Raw genomic sequence first — 11745 nt, 5'->3', positions numbered from 1 at the left:
AGAAACAGTCTCTGTCGCAGCTTCCTGGTTGTACTTGTTGAGTTGAAGCAGGAAGTACAGGAAGTTATTCTGAACAGTATCTATGTGTGAAGGCCACCTCAGGCCCCAAATTAGGGAGGCTCCTAAGAAGCGTAATGGTCCTCGGTATTCACAACATCTACAAATGACATCAAGGTGCAATGTTCCTGTAGCTTCTGGTTAAATACAATGTTGTAAAAACTTACATAGCATTTTCAGTCAGTAATTAATGATTACCAAGCTAAGTAAATTCTTACACAAAGTGATGTGAAAATTTTGCAAACATATTACTTTTCAACATTTCATATATAAACCACGGTTCTCCAAGTACCTAGATAACTTCAGTAAAGAAGAAGTGAAAAAAGCGCCAGTGTAGGCTTGGATAACCTGAATCTGACAAAACAAAACACTGCAAAAAATAAATTAAATAAATAAATAATACAAAATAAATAAACAAATTATGACTTGGCAAAGAGTTACACAAAGAGTACTCCAAAACTGGAGCAGAAAATGCAACAGAGACCAACTCAGCAAAAGACTAAGTAACAGTTTTAATTACAGCTTTTCTTTCAGTTAATTTTTTGCAAACAGGACCTTTGGACAGCAAGCAAAAAGCTTTTCTGGAAATGTCACAGGAAATATAACACATGCCTTAATTTAAACAATTCAGTTGTATATTTGGTTGTACATATGTGAGTGCAATTATTGATCTGTTTTTTTTTCTGTATTGATGTTTTTCTTACTATACTGGTCTTAGTCAAAAAAAAATGCTAATTAAACACACACATTAATATTTACGAAAGTTACAAAGAGGTTTTGGTGCCTCAGTATCTATGTGAGTATGAATATTTGGCAACTATTAGTGATTATTTTACTATTGTACTACTAAAATAAATAAATAAATAGATACATGTACTATTTTAAAGTTGATTATTTGATTATTGATTATTTTTATCAGATGAGAAAATTGGAAAAAAAAATAATTTTTTTTTAAAAGTGACTGTTCCCCCTTTTTTTCATAAGAGCTACATGCCTTTTATTCATGGAGTTTCTTGTGTTTCTTGATATGTTGATCAACATGTCACAGTTACCCAGTGTGATATGTTGACACTGTTCAGACAGTTTTCTTTGTCCATAAAACTATTGTTAAGCTGAGTCCATTATGTGAGGAAAAGAAGAACATCACGTTATTGTCTCATCTTTAAGTCCTTCAGAGCCCCTAGTGGAAGATTTGGCTGCATACAGAGAATTGTATGCATCCATATAAAAATAATGGACTGCTTAAAATTTCAACTATTGTCCCGTTTATCTGGATCCCTTTCATCTCATCAGTCTATGAAACCTTTGAAAACGTTATTTAAACTCTTTACTTGCTATGCTGCTGCACTTTGAACCACAGCCAAACTGTTATTTTACAGACTATAACAGGTTTTTTCTAGTATAATGTTGCATCTAGATTGATCCATTTTCCTGACCAACCTCCGCGTTTCACAACAAGATGCTGCCACCGGAATCAAAAGGCTTTAATTCCTAAAATCTCAATGAAAATATGAAAGGGATACAAATGCTTTGCAGGGCATCGTATACTTTGTATGTTAACAGGAAAGGTTTATTAAAATAGTCCTTTCTAGATTTTTAGTAAAATACTGCAAAGAGAAAATTAAAAACAAAATTGAAATAAATAAGCTATAATCAGTTTTGTGTCCACTCATGCTGGATCATTATTTTTTTTAATACATTTACTGATTCTCAACTACATCTTTGCGGTCATCAAAATTTGTTGAATTTTTTTTTTGGCCTAATTCTTTTTTCAATCCAGTTACAACAACAGAGTCATGGATGACACATTATCGACCAAAGAACAGCTCAGTGTGTCTGAATGTCAAGAAACCACCTCCACATAGAGGTGGTTTATAGACATTTGATGGAAAATTTGTTGCTGATAAGGATTCTACCCATGAAGACTATGCAGAGAAAATGGTTTTCAGCTCTGAAAACTTGACTTTGTGTATAAAGAGAAAATGACACAGGCATCTATAAGGTCACTTACTTGTCCAACCTTATTCAACAATCAGAAAATCACCAAGTTATTGTACAAGGTATGGTTTAGCTGTATTTTGGCTTTAAGTGTGAAAGTTGTAGGTTGTGTTGCAGAAAGTAGCCAGCAGGGGGTGTCATTTATGAATCTGCTTGTTTTGGGTGTTTCAGGAATGGTTCCCAGACCAGTGATGACTGTGACACCAGAAAATCATTCCAGTGTTTCAGCAGAATCATGTAATTTCACAGTGAACTGCTCCATCCAGGATGACTGGCTGGGATCCATCTGTCATAGAAATGGCTGCAGAACATCTCAGAAGTCCTTTCATAAGTTCAACATCACCATCCTCTCTGACAACACAACTGTTGTCTGCATAAGCAACAACCACGTCAGCAGAAACAATGTCTCAATAAATATTTCAACAACCTGTAAGGAATATTAGTTTCTCTGAATTTTGAGAAAAACAAAAATAACATCTACATTTAACTGTGTCTCTCCGTCAATTTTGTTGACTTTTACGGAACGGTGTTTAAAGTCTTTTTTTTTTACAGGTCTAATTAAATTGAATTCAGAAGAATCACAGTCTGCTTTTAGTATTCTGATGACCTCAATTCGATGGGCATTTGTCTGCATATGTGCAGCTGTTGCCATTAAACTTTTTGCAGTGGGATATATTCGTCATAAGGTCATTTTTTAACATACTTCATTTAGATCTTCACAATATGATCCTATTCAAACCATTTGCACCTAATATTCTGTGAACGACTAAAACTAATTTTGTTTTTGCTGCATTATTTTCAGGCAAAAACTGCTACAGCTCCTTTAACTCAAAGCAGTCAAATGGAGATTCAATCGCTGCCTGACCCCAGAGTCTCCATGTGTTTGTCCAGTGAAACGGAGCATTCATACCAGAATGTGGAGGCCATTTAGCCAAGGGAGAACAGCATCCCGGGAGATAAACGTGCCTGCTGTGATACTGACAGAATGAGAGTAGCAGAGGCACACAGTGTGACTGGAGAGACTGAACCCTGACAGCAACATAGTAGAAAAAATTGAGTTTACAATAAATCATGAGCCATGGAGGCTGTGAGTGAAGCCTTTGAGTGTGTAACATCATGTATGTGTTACATAATGGCCAATAAATGAACAAGAACTAAATGCTTGTTGATGGTCTTTTGAAGTATTGATTATTTGTGTGTTGATTCTATCCATCCATCCATTTTCTTGCACCCTTGTCCCTTAATGGGGTCGGGAGGGATGCTGGTGCCTATCTCCAGCTAACGTTTTGGGCGAGAGGCGGGGTCACCCTGGACAGGTCGCCAGTCTGTCGTAGGGCAACACAGAGACACACAGGACACACAACCATGCACACACACACTCACTCACACCTAGGGGCAATTTAGAGAGGCCAATTAACCTGACAGTCATGTTTTTGGACTGTGGGAGGAAACCGGAGTACCCGGAGAAAACCCACCATGCACAGGGAGAACATGCAAACTCCATGCAGAAAGACCGTGGCCGGGAATCGAACCCAGAACCTTCTTGCTGCAAGGCAACAGCTCTACCAACTGCGCCACTGTGCAGCCTATGTGTTGATTCTAAGTAAATCTTAAATTTCTGTTGAATGCTTGCAAAAAACACTCATAATTCTTCTGTTTATGTAGAACCGACTGCTGCCTGGGTGTGAATTGTTAACTTATTTGCATAAATACATTTTGTGAGAAGTTGTGTGTCTGATTGTCTTTGCAACTATCAGTATAGTTTAACAAATAGCAGTTAAATAAGCTACTGTAAAAACAAGTCAATGCTGCAACTCATTAAAGCTTACCCTCTGCTATCTTAAAGTTGTTCGCGTTTAAAAGACTAAGCATATTATGCCAGTGTGAAGAGGAACAAACAGAATAGATTACAATAAGAGTCTGCAGTGTTTGATCAACTAAGACAGACTGGTATCTGCAATTTGATCTACTCTGACTTTAAATCTGCTTTTACAAATGATAGGAGAGAGACTTGGCTTGTTTTCAGCAAAACATTTTCACAGTCAACTTTTCAGTTCATTTCTTTTTTTTTCATTTGTCAGATCATTTGTGTAAAAGGAGCTGCAGAGAGCCGGAAGCACGCCACACATTTACTTCTGTGTTTGCTGGTTTCATTAGACTTAGCTGACAGGAACACGTCGAAGAATAATTACCAGAAAAAAATGTCTCCAGAACAAGAAACATTGTGATTTACTGTTGCAAATATCAATTGGTAGAAAACACTCACCTCTTGTTGCACTGAGAGGTGAGGTGTGGAAAGAGAAGTCAGACAAAACTGGTTCTCAGGAATCACAGCAGCTTTAAAAATGGCAGCATTATGTTGCCGTATTCTGAATAATGAGCTGTTAGGTGCAGCATGTCCAAATCTTAATCTTGTTAATAGTTTCTCCTCTCTCCTGTTTCTCCTTTCTACTCTCATCTCTCCTGCTTTCCTTTCTTGTACCTTGACTTTCTTGTCCAGACTTCAAAGGCACATGGTGCATCAGATATTCTAAATTCTAATACAAGGGTTTCAAGATTAGAGTCACTAAGATTTGAGTGGCAAACTAAAGAGAACGATTTGGAGCAGCGAAAGGTGAAAATGTTTTCCAATATCACAGCACCTTGTATGAGCACCTAGAGCCTCATAACACTTATCTTAAACAAATCAGCTTTGCAATGGTTTTAAAGGCCAATGTTCTTAGGGCATGTCTGAGGCGTGACACAAGCTCTTAAGTTCCTCCAGTGGACAGGAAATGTAGCTATGGTGACCAATCGCCTACAGTAGAAGGTGTTGCTGTAGTGTGAATTCTTAGTAAAAAAAGGAAGCAAACAAGCAAGTTATAGATAGACGTCTCAAACTTGTAAGCTCTCTATCTGCTTTATCTGTGACTTCTGCTTCTTCTTCTTATACAGCAGTTCTCGATGTCAGGATGGGCCACATCTTGCTCTGTGTGCTGGGTTTTTTCTGTAAGTAAATCATTGATTTTATTTTCAGTATTATCTCAAGATTACAGAACGTATAGTGAGAAGATGCAGTCATTCACTCGTCTGAGATGCGTCCTTGCACTCATCAAATTAGCTGAGTGTTTTATCCACTTATGTAACTGTCAGTTCAATTTTAAGATATTTTTCTATCATTCTCAATCTTTTCATTGTTTTTAGCCCTTCTAACATTGAGATTTACTTCATTTTAGGGCTCGATACACATTTTGCTGGCTGTGCAGAAGGTAAGAAACAGCCTTTTTGTACTTTCTCAGCTGATATAATTTTGATTTATAATGTATGACTTATGACATGCATGTGTAGAGTTGAAACCAGACGTTTGCATACACAGATTAAAAGATATGAGCATTTTTTTTCTCACACTCTAAAGTTAAATCAGAACAAACTTTTTATGTTTTAGGTCAGTTAAAATTACCAAAATTAATTCTTGTTGCTGAATGGGTTTTACTTTGACAAACTTCTCACAATGGCTTGCTGAAGTTCTAGCCCATTCCTCCTGACTAGCAAGTTAGGCTTGTAGGCCGTCTCACTCTAAAAAAAAAAGTTTTTTAGTGGGTGGCGGAGGTTAATACAGTCGACAGTTGCCACACAGGCACACCCTCTAGTGGTGCCCAAAGTTGGTCCTCGAGGTCCGGCATCCTGCATGTTTTATTCTCTCCCTGGTGGTAGTAACAACCTTTTCAGCATGTTAATTGTTTTTCTTAGGCCTCTAATGAGCCATCATTTGATCCAGGTGTGGTAAACCAGGGAGAGAACTAAAACATGCAGGATGCCGGCCCTCGAGGACTGATTGTGGGAACCACTTCCCTACAGGAATCAAACGTGCCCAGTATAACACTTTCATTCTAATGGCTGAAAGGTTGCCAGGCGACTGTGCTGAGTGTACAAGTTTTAAGAAAGACATGAAGTACTGCTTTCATAATGAAAATGCAAGCAAAAGTATATAAAGTATAAAAAGCAGATAGAACAATCATACCAGCAGGGGGCAGTGTCACACTGACCTGCTCAGTGGACGGATCTGATGACTGGAAGTTTGACTGGTTCAGAAATGAGAAAAGATGTCCTGCAGTTCAGCTCAGAGGAAACACTGAACCATTCAGAGTTATCAATGTCTCAGAGGGAGGAGTTTACAGCTCCCTCTGAGCTGTAAACTCAGAGGGAGGAAGAGGAGATAAAGTTTTGGAAAATTAAACAATCAAGTCTCTATTCAGAAAACTGGTGAATTTAGTTATTTTTCCATAATAAAACAAAGATCAAAGGTTTTAAAACCTTTCACTCCTTTATATTTGACTTTCTTGTCCAGACTTCATGCTCTTTGCCTGATTTTAATGGTCTTAAACACATGAATATTTTTCAAAAACTGGTTCAAATTTTTCTCCTGTTGCATTTAATACATTAATACATGCTTGTTTTTCTTGTTTTACTAGAAAAAAAATCAAATAAGAGGTTTTATTTGCATATTACATTGTTATAAGAAACTGTTGCTTTTTATTATTTTATTGAGTATTTGATGGGGACAAATACAAGAAACATAAGTCAGGTTTACATCTCAGTGCATATTGCAGATTAACAGCACCAATGTCCAGAAGGACCTTCAGCATTTGACTTAACAGCAAATATAATAAAATTTTAAAAAGAGACATAAAACACTGTGTTAATTGTATTAAATGTTAATTGTAATCAGTTAATGTGAGATCTTTTTCCTTTATGAGTTTCTGTCTGTTTTCTGAATGAATATGTTTCATTCTAGTGTCTCGGCCGACTGTGACCCTGCAGCCCAACTGGTCTGTTGTATTCAGAGGAGAGACGGTCACTCTGAGATGTGAGATCCAGGATGATGGAGGAAGAACTCAGTGGAATTATGAATGGAGTCCAGCCAATAGAAACGCTCCAACATCCAGTGAATACAGGATCAGCAGCGTCTCTGAGTCTGATAGTGGAAACTACTGGTGTGAGGCCAGTGGAGGCCATCAGAATACAGACTGGAGTTTTCCCTTCAGGCTGACAGTGAGATGTAAGTCAGACCTCCTCTGAGACTGAATTAGTTCAGTTTCTAATCTTCTCATTCACATAATTATAGGTAGAACAGCAGACGATGTTTTTGTATTTTTGACCATTTAGACCAACAGGAAGTTTAGACCAATGAACCACAAGAGGGCGCCTGGACTTTTTATGCATGGAGTCTCTTCCCGTGAATCATGGATTCTCTTCAGATAATCTGGTTTCCTCCGATAGTTCTAAGAGTTTTTTTATGTGGCTCTCATAGAAATTTTGAGATCTGTTCAGCATGTACCTCACCTCTCGGCTCTAGAGAGGGACACCAGCTCCCTTTGTGGGGACCGTCGTTGGATGGAAAATTCAACTCTCTAACTTGGCCCAGTTAATCTGATTCATTCATATTATTTCTCCAACAAACTTGATAAATCATCATTTTATTTTACTCAGCTCTCTCACTGGTATTCAAAGTAAGTGCAAAGTCTGAAGTGAAGAAACATGGGGTCACTTTCGCTTCAGTGTAAACTTCATAAACTTCCTGAGTATCTGGGTCATGAGTCCATGTGGCGTTTCGTCCTCTGAACTCAACAGTAGGTGACTCAGAAAACACATTTGGTCACCATTGTATCATCAGACACACGTGGCCTTTAATAAGCGCAGAGCTGAAAGAAATGTTGAAATTCCAGATATTATCGTAATTGGGCCAATTTATTTAAAGGTATTTTCTGACTTTTTAGATCACCTCACATTCAAACAAATGACTTCCTTGTTTGTCGACTTGTACCTCCCTGTGTACTCTCAACATCGATGTCTGCCTCTGATGGTCGGGTCCATACTGTGCCTTTTGGTTATTAAGTTTTGATTTCTGAGAACTTACTAAAGCAACGAACCAACAAAAATAAGGAAGCATGAATATTTCTGGCCAAGAATTTGCTGGTGTCAGCACATTCACTTTGTGTGGTTTTATGGAAATGTTCTTTTGCACACTGAGTGGCTTGAGTTGTTTTTGTTCCCCAGCCAACCCTGAATGCACCATCTATCCTGCTCTGCTGCCGATACAGCTTACCTGTTTCCTCCCTGCCACATCGTCTGCTGCTCTGCCTCAACTTTCCAGCCATCTTGTCTCCAAGTGGTTTGCCAACATTCTTGTCATTTGACCTGAACTGTTTCTGACTCGGCCTCTATTTTGTTTTCAGGTGCTTGACCCCTGTTGGGTTCTTTTGGGTTCTGGATTTGTCAGCAGGTCTTGACATTCAAATCCAATTTTTTTTTCTTTTCTTTTTTGCGCAGTCATTTAAATACAAACTGAACCCGACCACAATGACATTTCCGATTGAGCGGTTTATGACCTGCTTTCACAGAAGAATGACCTTAATGTCACAGCCCAGCGCTTTGTTTATGGAAGTAACAGCGTGCCTGTATGTTGACACGTGTATCGATCGATTTTACAGTTTATTCAGAAAGCATTGTAACAAGTTCACTCAATGCAAAGGAAGCTAATAAAAAGAAAACACAACTAATAGCAGTGGCTTTTTGTGGAGCATTGACTGCAACCTGAATGTGTAGCCAGAGCTAAGAGAGGTGGGATGTGATGCTTTTCAGTGACACAGATTTCGTTCATAAATTCAAAATCATAATTTTCCATCATTGTTTATGTCCTGATTTATTGCCTCTGGATTTTTCTGGTGTAGGATTACGACCCATGTTTCATGTTAATGACACAAAAAACTGGTAAAATGCAACATGATCATTCAGACGGACACTCCGAAAACATTCGGATCGTGGTGAAAAAGGTCGCAATGGGAAAAAGAAGAAGTGAATTTGGGTTGCATTTGCCTGCTGTGTGAACGTAATCTAATTGTGTTTCAGACAGGTGTGAAGTCATCACACCTGATATAGTAGAGATAATGATAAACAACTGGACTCTCCTGTGAGATACGACCTTTAAAGCGTTCTCTTCAGCATCAGTTTGGTGACATGATTACAAACATGTTTAAAATCACCTGCTGGCCTCAGAACATGCAGACGTATGTGTTCATAAATGGTCATGCATCGAGTGGAAGTGAATGTTAACAAGACTTGTGAAACTCAACCATCTCTGAGTCTTATTTTTAAATCCACAGCTTCCTCAGTTTCATAAAGAAACTGAGGAAATGAAACACTTGGAGCTAAATGTGTTCTGTTTTCTGGCAATACATTCTTCTGGCAGCAATTACAATAATTTATTCTGAGGTTATATAAAGATATTGCTTTAGAAATATGCTATGCTTGATTCATTTCATTTTTAACTTCTTTCAAGCCGTGTTGAGCTGAGCAAAAGACTCTGGCAACGTTTTGTACAGTTGGACACGTTTCATCTCCTTCACAGCTGAGCTGCTATGTGGATGTGGTAAAGGTGACAGTTCTTAACAAAATGCTTCTACATGTATAATAAGGAACTTGTATGTCGGCACATAAACACATTTTCACGGTTTAAAAGAGAAATGTTCTGTTCCACAAGTCTTGAGTAAATACTTTATTCATTCTGCCTGACATTTGTTTATTCTTCTGCAGATTCATGAGCAGCATTATTAGAAATTGTTACAACTGGATATTGATCCTAATCACAGGATCAATACGAAGACCTTGATCCAGTAGGAGCATTTTGGGTTTTGTCCTTGCTGTGGAAAATGGTCCAGATAACGAGGTTGTTTTTTAACAGTTTTTTTGTCCACTGTGACCTATGACCCCAATGGCTTCATTTAACAGAAGCTACAAATTACATGTTTTCTGGTGGTTCTGCAGATTTACATAAACTTCTCCAAAAGATTCCCACTTGTGGTTTGTTGTTTGCCACTCTGTTGTCTGGTGGTTCTCACCACTGACCTCATGTAGATCATAGTGGGTCAGCTCTGGTCCTCCAGGTCCGGCATCCTGCCAGGTTCAGATAACTCTGTGGTCCAACACCACTAACTGAAATGATCTAGCTAACTCTTTAGCATGTCAGAGTCATGCAAAGGCCTGCTGATTATGCTTTATTTGATCCAGGTGTGTTTACCCAGGAAGATAATTAAATTATAACAGACATCGGACCCACAGGACCAACTTTGCCATGGCAAAGGAAAAACTTGTGCTTTGGGTTTTTCTCAGTGTTTCTGTGTGGATGTGGGTGTTTTTCAAAAACACTTTCTCATGTGTGCAGGGTTTAAGTTGCTGTTTTCAGTTGTACAGAATCTTACCTGGAAGCATCTGCAGTTATCCAGATGCTTTGCAGTCATTTGGAGCCCAGTAATCACATCGCTGACGTTAAATTAACGTCCTCAACAAACCAAAAGACATAAAATATTTCAGCGACCTCTTTCCCCTTCGTCCTCACATGCTTTCCTTGACTGTTAACACGTCAAATTTAAAATAAATACCATTACCAAATATTTCCATATAGAACGTTACGTTATTGTTATACATGTAAATGGTGCTTTAGCTTTGTTCTACTCATGTTTTCTGTTTAATAGCCAACTCAGTTGGTGGTTTCCTGCTCTTCGGGGGTCAAAACCAAATAAATTTCCACCACAACGTTAGAACATCCGCTATAAATCTACTCAAATGGTAAGTGACGGTTGTTGCAATGTTATATATGTATTTGTCAAATGTACTTTTTAGAGCCTCGTGTAATATTAAATAGCTGAAAAAATGCAAAATTTCATATAAATAAATACAGTAAATGTCAGTTATTAATTATGACAACAGAACAGTATAAATAAAATGTCTGTGCAGGTGGCCCCGCCCCTTAAAAATGAATAGCAAAAATATATTCTGCTGTTGCTGCAGTGGATAGGAAATCTGAATCTAACACATCACTGTGGTCAAAGCTACTGCTGCTGCTACATGCTTTATGAACTCTGAGTAAAAGGGAAGGAAACACAGGCACATTAGAGAACGACATTTTTTAGAGCCTTAAATGCAACTTCTCCTTTTGTTATTACTACTTTAGCGAGAGCAAAGTGCAGCTGATCTAATTAGCTGTCCAGCAGGTCTTGAAGTGAACATGGGGGAACCTTCACTCTGCAGGCTGGGCTTCTTCTGTAAGTACATTACTGGATTTCAGTTCATTATTTTGATACAATGATGGTACAAGCTGGGGAATTCAGTCTTTTTTATAAACATGAAGTTAGTCGAGCACAAACTGAAACATTTCAAAATTGTAAGGCTTGAAAATGATAAAATCTTGTTCGTGTCACATGGCACGAATCTTGTTCGTGCCATGTGATACAATTTGTCGCCTGGATGTTGCAGCAGCAGAATGACTGCAGAGATCAAATCAATTTATCAAATGATGAAAAGCTGGTTTTTGGTGTCAACTTGCTTATTGTTGGAGTCATATTCAGTAAATTAGAATAACCTGTGTGATCTGATGAGGCATGTTTGTTAGTGCCTGCCTTTCAAAAACAACATCCTTTAAGCAGGTATTAAACATCCTTTTCCTGCACAACCAAAGAGAAACAGCTGAGAAAATTGAGAAAGGACTCAAGATGGGGACGTTTGTCACAGTAGCAGTTTCTGTATGACTTTTATTGTGAAATCCTGCTTAATATTTGTCTTTAGTGGTGGGAAAACAGAATTTATTTTGATTAATTCTGTCCCACTGAAAATCTACAGACCGTTGATTCAAGCTCACTGTGAATTTATTTTCTT

General features: G+C 38.1%; 2 protein-coding genes across 5 annotated transcripts in view; both read left to right on the top strand.

Annotated features, from left to right (window-relative positions):
- The first annotated feature begins 1829 nt into the window (after positions 1-1829).
- LOC145548888 (uncharacterized) lies at positions 1830-4059 on the top strand. Its single transcript, XM_081599965.1, has 4 exons — positions 1830-1924; positions 2035-2484; positions 2608-2741; positions 2858-4059. Exons 1-4 carry the CDS (start codon positions 1858-1860, stop codon positions 2984-2986), a joined length of 780 nt encoding a protein of 259 aa, XP_081456091.1. The 5' UTR covers positions 1830-1857; the 3' UTR covers positions 2987-4059.
- A 3188-nt stretch (positions 4060-7247) lies between these two features.
- LOC103475912 (Fc receptor-like protein 5) overlaps positions 7248-11745 on the top strand; it is a 19120-nt gene continuing 14622 nt past the window's right edge. The window contains exons 1-2 of one of the 4 annotated variants that reach the window (XM_017308592.2): positions 7248-10659; positions 11045-11135. In XM_017308592.2, coding sequence (XP_017164081.2) covers positions 10657-10659; positions 11045-11135 — 94 coding nt within the window. In that variant the 5' untranslated portion in view covers positions 7248-10656. Of the gene's footprint in view, positions 10660-10712; positions 11136-11745 lie in introns of those variants that run through there. The other 3 variants (XM_008427886.3, XM_017308594.2, XM_081599492.1) reach the window with 3 other exon arrangements.

The sequence above is a fragment of the Poecilia reticulata genome, chromosome 18, assembly GCF_904066995.2.
Source record: "Poecilia reticulata chromosome 18, P_reticulata-male-v2, whole genome shotgun sequence".
Classification (NCBI taxonomy): domain Eukaryota; kingdom Metazoa; phylum Chordata; class Actinopteri; order Cyprinodontiformes; family Poeciliidae; genus Poecilia; species Poecilia reticulata.
This window is presented reverse-complemented; position numbering and strand designations above follow the sequence as displayed.